Below are 19,097 nucleotides of genomic sequence, written 5' to 3'. Positions count from 1 at the left end.
AAAATAAAGATTTAGACTTGACGAATGACAGGGTCTCAACAGAAACCATGAAAAGAGAGATGACTGTTTGTATAATGAGTAAAAAAAAAAAAAAAAAAAAAAGGGCCTCTGTTAGCATTAGCATGAAAGTACTAATAGAGAAATGTTATATCTATAGATGTGAAAACTGGAGAATTTGTAGAATTTGACTTAACACTTTTGGCAAATATTTAGCAAATAATCACCCTGAGCAGCAGGGGGCAGTGTATGCACAAACCAAAAACGTCTTCCTGTCCATTTTGCACATATTATCAATGTAATTTTTTTTTTCTTTTTTGGCCTTTAAATCCTAATAAAGTGTTGATTCTTTTCTCCTCTCCGTCTCTTACCGTTAACCATCAGAATAAAATCTTACGCTGTTTATAAATTTTATCTCTGTTTCTTACTGGAAGCGAGGGCGGTCTCTTATCTTCATCTGCGTCTAAAGTTGCCCCTGACTTCTGATGTTTACAGGGCGTCAGGTATAAAAAAGGAAAAGAAAAAAAAAAAAAAAAGAAAAGCCGCAGCAGGTTGGGCAACTGACTCCCACACAATGAAACCCCAGAGGTGTTTCGATGGGGAGCAAACAGAAAGTAAATGGTGCGACAGCAGTCAGAGGCTGTGTGTCGGGTGTGCGGTGGAAGTCTACTACTTTTTTCCAGACCTTGGTCACCTTTTGGTTTTACTCAACAATATTGCTCACTCCCACTGAATTGCCGCTACACTTTTTCCTGGAGCGTTTTCTTGTAATTGGGTCTGTTTAATGTAAATTGCGCAGATTAACAAAAAGGAGGTTTTGTCAAGAATATTAGCACAGTACATAACCCATGTAGTTAAGTCTTGTGTCTGTTAATTAGTGGTGATATTTAGAAAACCTCTCCAGTATGTAAAAGTTTTTTTTTTTTTTTGTTTTTTTTTGTAAACAGCAACATAATCAAAGTAGCATTACAAATATCATTTCATCTTCATTTATCGTTGCTGTTGTTGTGTTAATTTCTGCCTATTTCCATCCAGTGGTTCCACTCCGCTTCTTGTAACTGCATTTGCGGACTCGTTTCCCTCAGATGGAACCGTTAATTCGCGAACAAGCTACCCTCGTCAACCACAAGCCACAGCACTGTAGGCGCCAGCAGGCACCTGGCAATTACTCCCTCCCCCCTTACCCCCCCACGCCACCCGACTCATCCTCCAACTCTGCCAATTCAAAACTATTCCTTTGCGGAGAGACTGACTAATCTGTCGTCAATTTACAGAAATCGAGAGCAATTTCAAATAAATCACGGCCTGTTCAGGTGGAACTCCCTCTTCGAGTTGAGAATCCAGGCAAAAGCGAAGATTAAATGTTGCGTTCCGATTGTTCGCAGATTCTCAACTTAGTGAATTTGTAGTTTTTCGGTCATGTTTAAAATGCCAGCTGTAAAGTTTAAGAATAGCTGTTTGTTTTGAAATATGTTTTGCAAATTGAAATGGCTATCACTTATAACGTTCTGAACTAAAAACAAGAAAAACATGCTGATGCTTTTTAGTTATTTACCGGTAGGTTGAAACCAGCCAACTGAACTGTTAGGAAACTCTTGCGTTGATGCAATTTTGTTTCGGGGATGAAATGCAGGACCAATGATGAGTTTTTATAGTGGAGGCTGAAATTCCGAAAGTACTAAAACAACCGGCTACGCCTATTCGCTGATCAGTCCTTTGTATAGTGAACACAGTTTGGCCGATTTCAAAGACGCAAAGCGTCACCCCGTAACCGTGGCTTGGTGTGAGAGCAGTTTGACACCTTTCTGTGTTCCACTAAACAGCGTGCCACAAAATTCAGAATATGGACTGCAGAGTGTGGGGAAAAAAAACATTGCTTGATTTCTGAGAGATCCCAGCCCCTTCCAGGAGATCTAAAAAAAAAAAAAAAAAAAAAAAAAAAGTCAGCTTCCTTTTCTTGTAATTTCTCTCAGTTAAGAAAGTATTACGTGCACCACTGTGCATCCTGAAGTCATGCTTTTTTCCCTGAGTGTGTGCCAACAGCGAGGGAACGTCAGATCCCAGAGGCAGGAGTGGAGACGGCTTCTCCTTTAAAACATCAGATCGGGGGTCAGATTTCAGCCTACACTCACCTCCCACTGACTCACACACACACACACACATGTGGAACGCTTCTCCACCTGATCAATCTGCTTCCACAGCCCTTTCATCAATGCTGCATTGGCATTATCACACCCCTCCCACGCACTGTAGCCGTACACTGTACAAAAACGTGCACACTCGCATTCAAGAACAAAAAGAAGTGGGGGGGGGGGGGAAGGAACATATGCACAAGAGAGGAAATGCATGTAAGCAAATGTGAGAAGCATTTTTAGTTGCTCGGGAGACAAACAAACAGTTCATTACTTCTGTGCCTCTTTGCTCTCTTGAGAGGGTGCAGAGCCAGGACTGAGAGGTGTTGCGCTCTGGCCAGGACCTGTTTCGAAAAACTGCTAAAAGACATGAGCAAATGTGAAATGTGCCATGGCATACGTGTGAAAAGGAAGAGGTGCGTCAGTTTAAAACTGTCAATAAATCCGCAGCACATCAGCATTTAGATATGAACAGCCGAAGCGGGGGTAAAGGAGGATAGCCACTTAGTTTCAGGGATGCTTTTTTTTAAGACAACAACATTGTGCCGCGAGCTCCACCCACCATGTCAGTAAGTAATGCAAAATGATTGTTATTTTCCTTATGCAGCAGGTTTTAAAGCCACAAACAGCGATGGCCCTTCCGAGCTGAACCAATTCGAACCAAAAGGAAAGATGTCTGTTGTGAGACGGTGGGCTGACTGGGGGCTTGATACCCCCACCGTGTATGTGAGTCACCGTAGTCAGTTGAGAAATTAGGTGGGCCATTAACAGGCACTAACTAACCATTGGAAGTTATGAGCTGTTCAGTCTCTCTTCTGGTGTGTTTTTGTTTCAGCTTCTCTGAAACAGAGACCCTAATTTTTATGATAAATGAAATTGAAGGTAAATTTGTTGAATTCAAGAGGAGCAAAGAGCTTCCTAATCCAGCTTTGAGAATGGATTCCTGTTAAAAAAAAAAAAAGATAAAAAAAAAAACTAACAGTCTATTTGTAAAAAAAAAAAAAAAAAAAAAATGCAGGAGTAGCTAAAACTAAATTAGCGTGTGGGTGTGCTGCAGAACATATGTTAAAAAGTTACAGTTTGCTAGCTGTGTAGGAAGGATGTTTCTTTGTTGTTTTTTTTTCATTTTTTTTTTTCAGGGAAGTTTCTGTCTGTTCTGTTTCGTGCTGAAAAACTCCCCATGATATGCAGAAGTTCTGTTCTCTTTTTTTTATCCATCACAATCTTTATGGAAGAATGAGATCAGTCAATTCTTTTTCAGCAAGGTCATCACATCAGAATCGTTCAACGGCGCTTCACGGCCTCGAGCGCAATTGACATCCTCTTTTCAACTCTGACTTTTTCATTTATCTCGAGGCGGATCTGCATGTTGTCAGGGTTCATGCTTGCCCTCAAGAGATGCTTCATGCTATGTCGAAGCTTTTGTGTAGGTGTGATGGTTTTCATTTGACGCGCACACACACACACACACACACACACACACACACTGTCGTGTTCTGAAACTTTCACATTTTAAATCTCTTGATGAAACGAATGATAACTTCGGTTTTCTTGAAGTGCAAGCCGTTGTATAAGAAATTACTCAGATTTTTCATCGTTATCTTTGCAGATTGTATGCTGGATTTCATGGTTTTGGTTTTAACCCGATAACAACAAGGGTTGGTATTTATCTCCTTCTGAGCCCGAATGAGTCAATTTCAGATCAACACTGAGGAGTTTATAAAAACAAGGTGCCATATCTGATCTGACTACCTGCTTGGTTCTTATATCTAATGTCTTAGTCGGTCTGATATTCATCTCGTGAACATATTAACTTACTTTTGACTTGCATAACAAATTCCTGTCCCAATCTGTTTTGATGAAATTAGCCGAGAGTAGCGACGTCTCGTTGCCATGGTTAAAATAACGGCACCTCGTAAAACCAATTTTTTCTGGCTTAGAGCTCTGGAAATGGAGCCGCTCCGTCAGCACCGCCCCCGAGAGCGTCAAGACACGTCTTGCAAGAATATGGTGTGATTTTAAATTATGCGCTCCGACATGCAATCTAAAAATATGTGCTTCTCAATTAGCCACCTGATTTGTGTGTCACTGCAGCAGGCCTTTTTCTATTTCAGAGCGGAGGAAGATTAATTCATGTTATTCATTTGCAGTTCCTGGCTTGGAAGGGGGTGGGGGGGAGGGGGGGGGGAATAAAAATTATTTGCATTTTGACAAGAATTTGACTGCAATTACAGTTTAAATAACCACACAGTTGTAACACCTTAACATTGTGCCAACACTTTAATGTTCTGCTGTAACAATGATTATGCTAATTACATAATTACCCTCCTCCTATCTTCCTTTCAGGGTGAATTTGGCTCTTGCCTACACAGAGTTAACAGAGGAAGTGGGACGCCTCCAAGCGCTGTGCTCCAAGCAGACGGAGATCCTGAGGAAGGCTGCGCAGGAGCCGGCCAGTCCAGGTTAGCGCTTACGCGTTGAAACGCTGCGCCTCGGAGAAAATCTGGGTCGAGACGATCCCGGTCATTTTTTATGAGAAGAGCCCGGTCTTTTATCTGCGGAAGCACTCCAGCAGCACTCTCTGAAACTCAGTCACCACAGCTGTGAGTTCGTTGTGAAACTTAAACATGCAGTTCAAAAGGAAAAGCTCACCGACTCAAAGCAGGATCTCTGATTTACTACACCATAGCTGTCTTATCCAAGGTGCGTTGCGTCATCAGAGTGTATTATTATGGTTCGTCCCACTAAAGTCCACAGAAAACATGCTGAAGTTTCCTCTGGACCCTCCAGTTTTCTGCTGAAGTGCAAAAAAAATTAATAATAATAATAATAATAATAATAATAATAATAATAATAATAATATCCTGTGACTTGTGTGTTGCTCACCCTCACTCTTGCCTATTGACTTCTGGAGATGATCACTTGCGCGTCAAAACCCGGCACTGATAAAGCAGATATAAGAACATCAAGTATGTACTTATCTACTTAGTTTCAAAAGATTTTTAAAGTGGGCAAAACAGTGAAAGACAACAAAAAAAATAGTAAAAAAGTAAATTGTGGCTTGAAAAGATGTCCTCAGTGAATGTATCACACCTACATTCCTTGTCGCAGCAGCAATCTTTGGTGTGGGAGTTGTTATTGAGGGAAGAAGACTGAAAAATTGTTATTGTCAGCATTAAAGGGCGCAGTAAAAATAAATCAGAAAGGAAACTGTCATTTTTGAGTGAACTGTAGGCAAAAGAGAGCAACAGTTTCAGCAGATAAAAAGTAATGACAAACAGAAATGTTTCCATGTTTTATTTAGTTGAGGTTTCGATCTCCGTCATGGAACATTCTTGATTTGTAAATGTTTTTGTCTGTGCATCTAAGAAATGATATAATTATGTTTTACAGTGACAGCTCTGAGGCACAGTCTGCTGTAATTTCTCCTCCTTAATATAAATTATTACTGACTGCTGATAAGCAAGGAGACATGACAGAAAAATACTTAGAATTTTGACGTTTTATATCTTCGTATTTTTATAATTATCAAAGATAAAATTGCCGTCGGCAGGACAGAGACACAAAGCTGTGATTAGTTCATCTCTAAGAATTATTAGTTTCAAAATAATCAATTAAGTTAAATTATAATTTAAGAAACACCAGCTGTCAGAGACAGAAACTGTGACGTTCTCTGTCAGACCTGACTCATCAAAGGACCCAGTAATTGCTCGGCCCACTCTCTAGTGGGTATAAAACGTCTACGCTTGACTAATGTTGACACACTGCTACTTTTTTGATTTTTTTTTTTTTACTTCTTTAAAAACTAATTTATTGTAGGTTATGTTAAATGAGGAACAATCTAAAATTATTTATCATAAACAATTTTTTTATCACATTATCCTGGTATTCTAACAGGGGCGTGTAGACTTTTTTTTTTTATCTCCGATCCGCTCTACGTACACATTCGTTTCTTTCAGTCAACTCCTCCTGTGGTTTATCTATTTTTCGTAATCTATCAATTCGTATTCAAATTGATATATTCCTCATTTTTAAATATCCTTTACATATTAATAATTTCTGAGGCATCCTGAAAAGCAAGCGTAACGTAAATCAAGTTGGATTCATTAATTGACGTCTGCGTCGTTTCTCAGCGCCGGTTGTGATTTGTATGTGTTGTTTTCTCACTTGAAAAGCAACGATAGGAAATCCGAGATGCACGTTGTGGAGTAAAAGTAAAGAAGTGCTAAACGGTAGCAACACCTTTTTCTGCATGCACAAAGTAACACGTTGTCTCACAAGTTTGAGTCCAACCACAAACCAAGTTCACAGAACAGAACCTGAGAGAACTTAAGCTCAAGAAAATAAACAACAACAAGGAATGTGCAGGTAATATGAACGTCTTCGCCACCTACAACAAGAAGCTGATGTTCTTGGCTATTTGGTAGCAATATTTTTGGGAAATCATGTGCAGCCTTGGAAGAGTTCTTGAGCGAACGTACTGAATTTACCCCCTTTTTTCTCCTCATTTGGAGAAAACTCTGAAAAGCACAAACAGCCCCTCCCCTCTTTAGCACCCCGAAACCAGGCAGCCAGAAATGATGTTTCCTCTTTGTAATGGGAAGTGTAGCTGAAGTGGTGACTGCAGAGCTGACTCACTCATCAACATATCTTGTAATTACAGGAAACACTACGACTGTACTTGTGCAGATAAATCTTTTTATGGACCAATAGAGGAACTCAAAGACCATTTCTATTAACTGAATGTCTCGTTGCAACATCTGATGAAAATGTTGCATTGCAGCAGCAGCCCATAATGATTTCTGATAAGGAGAATGCATTTTAATAGGTTAACACTCTTTTTTCAATAGCTGAATATTTAAATGTGCTGATTTATTATTGAATGGTGCAGCTTTATGTGTGAGGTGAAAATAGGAGTTTCTGACTGTAAAACAGATATGCTTTTTTTTTCTTATAAAATACAAAACTATGTGTAAAATATATTCTGAACACATCTGTTCCTCAATTTTTTGTGTCCATTTGCACCCGAACAATTTAGAATCTAGTCAGAAACAACCTTTTCAATGATAGTTCAATTTATTTGCATTGTGCAACCCTCTCTTAAATTCAGCTTCCTGGACACCAGCCTCGTTTTGTTTCCATAATTGGAGTAGTTTCAGACAGATCTCCATGCTTTCTGAAGGTCTTTCAAAGTTTACATTTCTGCCCAGACATAAATTTCTAGAAGATGTTTGTTTTTTTTAATCATTTTCATTTGTTAAGATGCATCAGATAAAAAATTGTTCCATCTCACAGATCAAAATGATTCACTTTCGACTTAAATGATTCACCTGTGAATCATTCAAGCTTAAAAAAAAACCCACTCCATCGCTCTAGGGATTAACAAGTGTTGCAATATGAGTTCCACGTTCTGAATTGGCATCTTTAATAATAAATTACATTTCTATCAGTATTCTAACTTACTGATATGGACTTTGTTTGACTCAGTGTTTGACCGACTGTTGAATAGAGCAACTTCTAATTGACTGAAATATGACATCATGGTAAAATCTGTTATTATTTTCACTTTTGCTGCGGCGTGCACGCTGTAAAATGTATAACAGGAAAACAACAAAATTTGAAAGTGGTGAACAAAAATAGAACCATGTAACAACATATTAGCACATATTTGGAGCTACAACGTTAATGAAACACGTGACTGACTTTCAATAATCAGTCTTCTTCAGTAGAAGTCTGTCAGCAACCTTTTTTCAAACTCTGCCACGCAAATGTTTCTAATCTGTCACGTTGAGAGGACGTGACAGATTCACTCTTTTATTGCTTTACAGATTTTCTGGCTTTAGGTTAAGGGTAAAAATGAACGGAGGAAAATCTCACTTTGACCATTAACTCTATTTCAGTTTCATTAGACTCACTATAACTGGTGTCAGGTGTGAAAGCAAGAAGACTGAATCAAAAAAAAAGTATCCAAATGTTCTCCAACAACGTATTAGGTTGAGGATGTGCACATTAATGCATCCAGGTCGTTTCAGATTAGTTTTTTATTTTATTATTTTACAGGATAAATGTTGAAAAGCTATTATTATTAACTTTATCACGGTCTCATTGTTTCACATCTTAGAAAAACCTGACATTTCAGCAGGACTGTGTAGAAAGTTTATCTCCACTTAATCAAATGATGTGCACAGTATACTATGCTTTATATTGTGCTTCTACTTGGATTTGAATAAAAGTAGAGGCAATAGTTTCAACTCAGTCCTCGACGTGACGTATTCCCGCCGTTTCATCACTTTACCATGAAGCATGAAGATGTTTGTTTCGTTTGAGGCGTCTGATTGGAGGTTTTTCCCGCCTTTGTTCCCACAGTGCAGCTCCATTCTCCCATCCACCACCAGCGTCACTCTCCAGTTTCCCAGCGCCACTCCCCCATCTCTCAGCGGCATTCGCCAGTGCCGCCACATCACTCCCCGATCCAGCAGCGGCGCTCTCCGGTGCTGCAGCGCCTGTCCCCCGACATGCACCGCCGCTCCCCGCTTCTGGACGTCAGCAATGGACCTGCCTCCTATTCCTACCGACCGCCCACCCAGCACCTGAGAGCCAGCTTCCAGGGTCGCCGCAGTTACTCAGAGGTAGCAGACCCCTCAGCCTACCAGTGCCCGCCTCGCTTCTCCTTAGACCCCGTCTCCACCCTGCCAAAGCCTCGGCCCTACGTCGAGGGTTACCCAAAGCAGCAGCCCCAACACGTCGGCTCCCCTCACAGTGGACTGCAGCACCGCGGGTCCCCGTCGCCCCTTCAAGCCGCGGCAGGCGGAGACAGCAGCATGGCGGAGAGCTCCATGCGCCACTCCAGAGAGATGCCTTTCCCCCTGTCGGAGGTGGCACACCTCCATTTTGAGCCACCTCCTCCTTCCCAGCCTGCCCCCCAACCGCCTCAGTCCTCTGAGGATGAAGAGGAGTGGACTTGCCCCCATCCCATCAGCCCCCCAAGGACTCTTGGTGTGCTCTCTCCTGGTGTACCCAGCGGCGTCATGAGGGGCCCGGCATCCTGCACAGCCTTCCCCATCCCTCAGAGGCCCAATAACCTCAGCTGCCATCCCCAGCAGGGGTACGCAACATCAGAGCATGCTCAGTCTTGGCCTTCCATTAACGTGAGTTAATACAAAGTTAATTATGCGCCATTCTTCACACTTCTCTGTTCAGTCAGACTTGTTCATAGGAGTTCATCTCGAATGTATACGGTCCGAGTAAATATTATGGATTGATAATATACAGAAAGTACATAAATGTCAATATTAGCCCACATTTTTCTTTTTTCTTTTTTTTTTTTTTTTCACAAAGTATCCAGTACTTTTTGTGAGGTTTCGCATCGTGATTATGTAAAATAAAAAAATATATAAATAGATATATATATAAAGCAGAGACAATTCTCATAATTCTCAGCAGTAAGAACTTATCACACAACTTCCCATTTAGCCACATGCATAAAGGCAATAGAAAACGTGTTGAGGGCAAAACTTACAAATAAGTTAGATTTTATTTCCTGAATGTCCACGTATCCCCCTTTTTTAATGCTAAACAAATATAAAAATATATACTATTTACAGTTTATTATTAAATGCAACTTTAAATTGTGTGCATCTCATGGTTTGGCCACAAACAGCCGCTGCTGCTTATATATATAATATTCTGCTTGGGTCGAGAGGAGATGACAGGGTCACAAAGTCTCCATAGCAACCGTTGGACACCATCTACATGTCAGCTGGATATCTGGAGGACGTGCCTGAAGAAAGCATTTTCTGTCCTGCCATTGCAAATCGAAATCCGTAGAGTTTGCTAAACATTCTTACAACAAAGATTGATTTGCTCTGCCTCAACCACTCCGGGCGGGTTTGGCACAAATGAATATGTGGAAAATGATTTCATACTAACTGCACAGCAGAGGATCTGTGGTGCTGAGTTTTTTTATTTTCTACTTCAAAAGCTATGAGGACATTTTTGGAATGCATAACATTTCTTTAAAATTCCAGAGGTTCCTAAGTAAGTGATTTTTGCAAAGTGTAAAATTACCTTTTTTACACTTTGCATATTAGTATTGGAGACTAGTTGCAAGTATGGCAGAAGACATTTTGCTCAAACCAAATATTGGTTAATGTGAATTCCCATCCAATCTGAGTAAATAAGATACATTTACTCAGATTACAGATTGAATTGCATTCTTTACTTTTCTGTAACAGATTATAAACCTACGATATTTGTCACCATGTGCTATTAAGTGCGGAGCGAGCTGTACCGCTGTAAAAATGTGCAACCACATGTTTCAGGTGTTCTGAAAGTACAGTCGCGCTCATCGAGACGGGTTCTCAAACGGCCGTGTGGCATTTCATCATGTCTGCAGGTTACCTTAGAAACTCTGAACTTAGTTGACCAAATACTAAGCAGCTTTTTACCTCTAAAAAGTTTTCTATTAAAATTAGTTTTCACACTATATTTCACAATCTTCTTGATGCCTTTTAGTTCCGTTAGGAGGCTCGGCCAGCACGTTGTGAAATCGTCTCGTTTTCTGCGAGAAGAGAAGTTTGATAAAACTCTTATGACTGTGCATGATGAACAGAGATGGAGTCAAGATGTTAAGGCTCAATTAGCATATAAAACAAGGAAACTTACATTTTGGTTCACTCCAGAGCAACTAACTTCTATTGTTTAAAGTCTTTTTAATGAACTGTTTGATTAGTGTAAGAGTGACATGAGTTCAATTTATGTTGTTTGAAGAACAAAGTAGGTTCGTGGCCCCTTCCCCGCTTATTGCTGTACAATGCTTGTCAGCACCACTTGAAAGAAGGCCGCTACGCTTTTCCCGCTTCTTACAAAAAAGACAAAACCAGCCATTTTGAAATATTAATAGCACCACCCATCAGTCTTACTAGATAAATTAATGTTGCTTTGAGTAGTTGGAGAGCTTCACGACTTGATCCGATAGCCACTCCAGCTAATATCTTCTGCTTGTTGTACTCGTGTTGGGGTTGAACGTTTCGGAACCACCTGTCATATCCGCTACCACCTAAGTAGAAGGAACCGAATGGGTCAGGAACTGGTTTCATCTCTTAATGAACTGAAACCTATTTCTGGGCCTGTGCAGGAATCAAATTGAACAAAAAGGAAAAAAAAAAAGTCCATTTTAAATAAATTAACTGGATGAATCTGAACATGATGGGGGAGGAAGGAAAAATAAAATAAAAACGCTTCCAGGATCCTTCACACAACCTCCAGAGGGTGATCTGTGCTTGGTTCTGAATAGTTCCGGGTACATTTCTTGCTAGGTTTTTTTTTTTGCTGGTTTTTTTCATAAGCTTTTGGTGAAGGAGTCGACATGAGGATCTGATCAACCATTCAGAAGCCAGTGAGAGAAATGAATTCTACGTTTTTTTTCCCCACCACTTTCTAAAAACTAGAGAGAAAAAGACACAAAGACTATATTTTTTTTTAAGAGAAACTGCTTGGAGCTTTTTTCACGCTTAAGGTTTCAGCACAAAACCGTGCGACTGAATACAATAAAGGTTCACGATTTAGCGTCTCATACTTTAAATTAGGAATTTTATCAGTAAAGTAATGGGACTTTAACACGTATTGGCAGCAATTCAGGCAGGCATTTCATTCAGCATAACACTTTGAGATTATTAACACCTTTGATAGTCACTAAGGATGCCAGGAGGGTAAACGGGTTGATATGACTAACTGTCAAGAACAAGTATGTTAAAGGTGACTGGTGAAACAAAGTCCTGTGGGTGAAAGGTCAGACCTGTTTTTTTTTTTTCATTCCACTTATTAAACTGCGAGACACCCACCACATCCCATGCATAAATATTCAGCTCTAAGTGGGACAGTAACTTGATTTTCTTTTTTCAAAAAGCATGTAAGATGAATAGCTTTTGATTATTGCATAAAAATCTAAATTTATCTCTACATCCAGACGTGTGCAATTCAGCAATCATCTTATCGGTTTAGCACAATGTAGCCCCGCATGAAGTAGAGGCTTTTGCTTTTTCCAACACTGACTCAATTGTCCACTCGGGTCGCTTAGCTGCAGTTCACGTGTGACGTTTGGGGTGAGGGGATGCAGGGGGGGACTGATTTCTTGCGTGTGAACGTGTTTGTTTTTCCTCTGCAGCTCTGGATGGAGAGCGAGGAGAACGACATGAGGAGCTGCCCTCTCTGCCAACTGATTTTCCCCGTCGGATATCCCGACGACGCTCTCATAAAGCACATTGACTCCCACCTGGAGAACAGCAAGATATGATCGCCCATGGGCCAAACAAACCCACACACCTGCTCTCTTTTCCACTTACAGGTTTATATAAGAGTGCAGCCGATCCGTCCATGTAGGACACATGTAGGAATCACATTTAGGGGGTGAACCACTTAGATTTGTGTCATAATCTGTAGGGATTGATAGAAAACAACAGAAAGGATTGTTTTGTTTTTTTTTGGAAAAGTTCTGAAACACAGATCCGTCTTGGATTTGTGGGCCCCATCATTAGAGTTCTTTACAGACAGGTCTGCCTCTATACTCTCTGGATCTGATTGTTTTGGCTCTTAGCTTGGTTGTGAAGTTTGAATAAAGTTTCAGATACCTTCTTTATTTTTCCACTTCGCGTTGTAGCGCGCCTTTATTTAGCCGAGTACGCCAACCCTGATGCATGAGAGGCACACCGGCAGGTTCAAGGGTTCAGCACGCCTTAAAGTTAGTCTCAGTTTTTATCGGTATTTAATCAGGGAGATTTGAGTAATCAGTCTGAATAACATGTAGATTATTTTGCAGTTATCCTGTTCAGCAGGAGCCAAGGGCAAACTAAGACGTGTAGGAATGTGTTTTTTGATTGTGAAAGAAGTTTATTGCTAAGTGACACGGGTAGGGAGATTTTACTAGGTTGCTTTTTAAAATAAAGAATAACAAAACAAGGCAGTTACGGGAGAATAAAGCATTCCAATTTCACATTTACCTTCGAGCAAAGTGACTGGACAAGATGGAGAAAATGAACCCGAATCCATCTGAGTGAGTTTATTTTACACAAAAACAGTTTTGACGATGCCCTGCAGGGAAGGGCTGCTGTGAGGAAATGTCTTCTGTTTATTTTTTGTTTTTTTTTATGACAGTGAAGTTTTAGTCAGAATAGTCCTTTTATGCTTGCGGCCTGTTCAAAAAGTATCCTAGTATCCACTTTAAGTTAACAGAACCTAGAAAATGTATTTGTCGTCAGTGTCCATATACATCGATCAGCCACAACGTTAGCGAAGTCCGATTATCTTTGACCTGGGAGCAAGAGAACGGTGAATTCTGCAGGACGGTAAATCTAAATTAGCTCGAGAAGCGATGACTGTTTCAGAGAAATATCAAGTTATTCCATCCAGGAGCAACTTTAGCTTCTCTAGTTTAAATAAGCAACCGAGACTTGAACGTGGGGAGCAAAGGTCGGCCTATTAAGGGTTCTGATGCATGTCGAACGCTACAGCGTAGACCGGATAGTCACAAATCGGTCAGGAGCTTAAAAACGGGCTGACCTGGAACTGGATCGTGGCGCATAGTTCTTTTTCTTGTGAGCAGGTGGCAACAAAGTAAAGATGGAGACCGGGAACTTTTGGATCTTGTGGTACACAACACCCACCTAATCGTTGTTGCATGTTCATAGCAACAGCAGTGTCCTCTTTATGAATGATTACATGCCCTGTAAACATCACCTGTGTGATGTGTTGGACAATTACTTCCTATACACCTACCTTACGTCCTTGTGAACTCCTGCACAGAGGGCGCCGCGTTAGGGAGGTGCTCTGCCAGTCGAGACTGATTGATGTGTAGATTCTCAAGTGTCTAATTTACTTTTGAATTTGTCTACATCTACAAGACAAAATATGTACTTGGAAGATATATTTTTGCAATGTTTAAATGTTTATGCACCACATGTGTGACGTCGGTGACAAGTTTCTCCCACGTGTTTTGCACACCACTATGAATATAAATGGGAGGCAATGGTCAAATTCCCACCACGTGAGGTACGTTCCTGTACAACGGCAAAATTATCCAATGGGGAATCTCCTCCGTCTTCCTCGAGCTCCAATCTTTCACCACAGTTTGATGTCAAGCGGCCCAGACCACCTAACAAAAAAAAAAAGTCTAAAAACCAAGCTGCATGAGATTTCTATCTGAAATACTTTAACCAAACAGATGAAACGGCTCCTGGCAGCAGAGTTATTTTTGCAGGGCTTAAGCAAAGACAATACTCTTCTTTTTATACCTGGATTTCTTTATTTCTAACCACTGAGGTGACTTAGTTTAAGATCTACTTGTGGTACTTGCTCTTTTTAAAATGAAAAAGGAAAAAAGAAACGATATCATACTGATGTCACTTGCTCTGAGGTTTTCAGTCACAAGCTTTTTGTAATGTGGGGCGGTCTCTCACACAGCAGCCCATTTCTTTTAACTGGCTGAAAGTGTTTTTTTGTTTGTTTTTTTTTAAAGAGATGAAATGCTGTGGATTGGAGTTATGCAGAGCAGTGATATTTTCAGGAAGGCTGCAGAATAGAGTTCTGGCTTTACTGATAAGGTTTGGAGAAGGAAAAAAAAATATCCCTTGATAGTTGTATTAGATTAAAGGACAACTCTGCTTTATTACCTCTATTATTACCTTCAGTTTATGTGGCCACGGGGATGTCCAAACGTTACTCAGCTTCCCCACATTAAACCCATCGGCACACGTTGTGTTGTGTTGCATCTATTTGTGAACATGCTCCTTAACAACACCAAGAAATACTCTATTATCTGACTGGAAAAGCAGCAACAGCTGGCGTATCCTGCTGCTCTTTGGACTTTAAACTGGAACGCTGTTAAGTTGCACACGGCATTCCCATCCCCACATTCCTATTTTTATGTTTGCAGTTTCTCGTGAAACACAGAATTATAAAATAACCTGCACTGACACTAATTTGCAAAAGCTGCCTGGTCGTGATCTAGCCAAGTTAGAAGTACTAAAACAAGCTAGCACTACTTTTTCATTTTCACTTTTTAATAACTAATGTCTTGACAAATACTGTTCCTGCATTGCGATGCTTTAGTTCAATGCTTAAGATAAATATCCCAGATTGTTGTAAAACTTTTGAGATATTGACTTGCCACAACTCAAACCAAAATTTCAATATTTTAATATTTCAGGAGAGAAAAAATATATTTTCAAACTTTTAGTGATTTTTTTCAATTATCTAAGTCCAATTTCAAAGGCTAATGAAGCATCATTAAAACTAGATAACCTGGAAGTACAGAGCTGTAACATTAAAGATACCTGGCAGGAATTAAGTTTAGTTGAAGAAAACTAATGTTAAGTCACCAAACTGAAAATGTTTTTACAAGATAATTAGTAAAAAGTATTTTATCTGGCTAAACGCAAAGTTTTAACAAGACACGCTCTCCAAGCAGACAAGTGTTGCTCTTTATTTTCTTTTCGTAGCAATAGCTAATGAACAATCCAGTTTTACTTCTGAATTATTAACTTAATTATTAAAAATAAATACATTTTCTGAACTTTTAATAGTTTTTCATATAAAGTAACGTACAAATAGGTAAAAAGCTATGCCCGGAGACGTAAAAATACTGAAGTTTAGTTATTTTAGCTGATCTCCTGAAGTGACAGTTACGCAATGAAAAATCTGTGTAAAGTACAGACTTTCAGTTTTATATTCAAAACCAATGCCAAGTTTTAGAAATCACAGCTCTTTGTTATGTGAAACCCCCTTTATACAGAAATGACATTAAACGACGTCAGCCTTCCATATGCTGTGTAAAACAAACACTCTGGAGTTTCTATTCCTACAATATAAACACAAGATTGTCAAGCGACAGCAAATTATTGAAACAGCCGCTTCGGCAGACCGGTAAAAAAAATTCTCGTACGCATAAGAGTCCTTTGCATCGTTTTCATCTCCTAAAGGTTCAAGCGTTTTCAGGGGCAGAAGAGAGAAATCTACAAAAAACGACCTCTCTCTTTCCTCCTTTTCTGTTTTGGGGGGACGTGGGTGGTGAGGAAAGCAGTGTTCACCACCGCCGCCAACCAGTTTCCTGGGGGAAACCCTGAAAACTATTCTGAATTTCACAAGAAACAAGCGAAGTTCGAAGAAGTCTAAAAAAAAAAAAAAAAAAAAAAAAATTTCACCCAATTCGGTTACTTTTACATCAGCCGTAACCATCCCCGTCACCTCATTACAGTTCTTCTGGTTTATGTGCAGTTTTGTTTTGTTTTTTTTTTGTTTTTTTGTTGCTGTAGCTATGTAAATTGATCAAACTGTATTAAAACAGAATTGTCCTTCGAAGCCTCCCCCAGAAGCTTGAGGCTACATTCGACCATTAATTCAACGGGGTTCCCATATTCTCACGTATTCTCCGCTGTATGTGCAGTATGTTCTTCTATTATTACGTGTGAAAATATTTAGAATTTTGTACAGTTACTTTGCAAGTGTTTTAAGACTGATGCAACATGTACTTTATTATTCCACAACTTCAAATTGGAGTGTATGTAAATCTATATATATCTATGTATAAACCCACAAGAGTAAACATGAATTATAATACGCGCGTGAAATCCCTGCAATCGTCCACTGTTACTCACTATGTAGTGATGTGTCTTGTAGTGCATTTTTATCACAGGTGTTCTTGAAAGTTTCAAACGCTTCAGAAAAAAGTTTATGATTTAAACAACAAAAATAATACCTAATTAATTAACTGATATTCCAGAAGGTTAAGCTACAGGATGCACAGTGCCTTGCAGAAGCTTTCATGTCCTTTATGGAGGTTTTTTTTTTTTTTTTTTTTTTTCCACATTGTATCATATGTATCTCTATGATTATATCATATGCCATTTTACACTGATAGACCTAGATAAAATTCAATGGAAACCAGCTGCCTTTAAACTTTACTGTGCTGAAAACATCACCTGGAACAAACTATCCTAATCCTATGGCAGCATCACACTGTGGGACGCTGAACTGAAATGCACGCTGCGCTTTTTTTCTTTTTTGAAAACCCATCCACCCTTCTGCTTCATAGTCATGCACAAATTTGTGTTGGTTTATCACGAAAAAAAAGCAAATAGAATGCTTTAAATCATTTGGTTTTAATGTGACAAAAGATGAAAAATATCTATAAAGGGTATAATTCCTTTTGCCAGGCACTGCAACTGTTGTTTTTAAATATCATTCGATTCATTTCTTCTTAAAGGCAGAAGAGATGTTTTGCGGTTTCAGATTTTTTTTTTTTTTTTTTGAAATGCACTACATGCATTTCTTGGCCTCCAAACACAGGATCTAGGTCTGCTCCTAACCAAAGAGAACAAATTGTTTCCTGTATATTTTGAGCAAAGAGAAGTCATTGTCTGAGGCGTGTGCGTGTAAAGATGCTGCGTTGTGGTTATTGAAGCTGGAAGGTTCACGACCGCAAGGGTGCTGGCCGGCAGCTGCAGCGCAGAGTGATTGTGTGCCCCTGCATGAGCTCGTGAAGTGATGCACATGGATGTTTGTACTGCTGCACATCTGCACTTACGCAGGCCTCGCTGAGGTCAGTAAGAGTGGGGTTTAGAATCGCTGCTCTAGGCTCAATTAACGGTGTTCAATTACAGAACTTTAACCTGTGACGCAATCGTTTTTTTAGATTATTATTTCGACGTGCTTAAAGCGAGCTGACTTTGTAGTTTACTCAGGACAGAAGGGATATGAAGTTCAGTGTGAAGATAAGTTACGATTTTTTTATTTATTTATTTATTTTTTAATGAAATTTCACTTGGAACTCTGCTCAGAAACTCTCAGGAGACAAACAACAACACGGTCCTTTAAAGCGCTCGAACAAAAAGAAAAGGAGAAAAAAAAAAAAAAAAAGTCGAGACTTTTCATATTCTTCTAAAGCTCCACTCATCTATAAGTACCTATGTGAGTCAGATTTGTCTTCGGTTTCTTTTTCTGTGGGGGTAACCTTGAGCGCACACTGAGACCTCGGCACTAATGAACTCCCCACAATCACTAATGAGAAATAATGTCTGTGTGTAAAACTTAATGTGTGAAACAACAACACCACCACTGGCATTCGCCAACTCTAATATATATATATATATACATATATAGACAGAAAAAGAAATCTGCCACTTAGGTCCACAAAATGTTTTCCGTTTATATATATATATATATATATATATATATATATATATATATATATATATATATATCTGTAAATATTCCTATTAATAAACTTGCACTGAAATAACATGCATACTGGCTTTCTTTGTAAGCTTTTTGTGACGTTATGGCCTAGCAGGATGCATCTCACATCCTGTTTTCTTTGATGTAGTAGCGGTATTTTAGATGCACACGAAGCCTTCCACATTTATTGGCAGCACTGGTACTGTTTAAAAAGCCTTCAATTAAATTCAAGATCTGTTTCATGCTCACAGTGTTATGTTTGCTGCAGTAGGCTTTAACAGTAGGCTTTGGAGACTTTTCTTAACATCTAAGCTCACTGTGTCTAACAGAAAAATAGACTTGGGTCACCCTGCAATGTTGCACTTTAATTTATTTTAAACTGGTCATTTTAGACAAGCATTTATTTTCTTCTAGTTGATTTGAAGAGTGGCTAATGCCACATTTACACCCCAGAGAATAAGAAGACTGCAGATTAATGGTGAAAACAATGTTTTAATTACTTTATATAAGTTGCTTGAGAAGACTTAAATAGCAGCACATTTAATTCGTTACGTAAAGTCGGCATGACCTCTAACACGATAAGGTTTGGCCTTTTAATCGAATGTGCATTTAAAAGGTAATTCTGTTGCACAATATTCTCCAATGTTACTGAAACTGCACGGGTTGCTGCTATTTTTTGCCTCAGATCATGTGATATGGCGTTTACACAACAAAAAAAGGCTACAAAAACAAGAACTCCTA

The 19,097-nt window shown here is 39.4% G+C and overlaps 1 protein-coding gene across 1 annotated transcript in view; it reads left to right on the top strand.

Moving 5' to 3' along the window:
- tbkbp1 (TBK1 binding protein 1) overlaps nucleotides 1–16,754 on the top strand; it is a 32,245-nt gene extending 15,491 nt beyond the window's left edge. Inside the window, exons 7-9 of the mRNA XM_014983913.2 lie at nucleotides 4,476–4,591; nucleotides 8,496–9,277; nucleotides 12,295–16,754. Of these exons, the coding sequence (XP_014839399.1) occupies nucleotides 4,476–4,591; nucleotides 8,496–9,277; nucleotides 12,295–12,423 (1,027 nt within the window). The 3' untranslated portion in view covers nucleotides 12,424–16,754. The remainder of the gene's footprint in view (nucleotides 1–4,475; nucleotides 4,592–8,495; nucleotides 9,278–12,294) is intronic.
- The last annotated feature ends 2,343 nt before the right edge of the window (nucleotides 16,755–19,097 follow it).

This window comes from Poecilia mexicana, unplaced genomic scaffold, assembly GCF_051168715.1.
Source record: "Poecilia mexicana isolate PSO_F unplaced genomic scaffold, ASM5116871v1 scaffold_19, whole genome shotgun sequence".
In the NCBI taxonomy this organism is placed as follows: domain Eukaryota; kingdom Metazoa; phylum Chordata; class Actinopteri; order Cyprinodontiformes; family Poeciliidae; genus Poecilia; species Poecilia mexicana.
The sequence above is the reverse complement of the archived record's forward strand: the minus strand, read 5'-3'. Positions and strand labels throughout refer to the sequence as shown.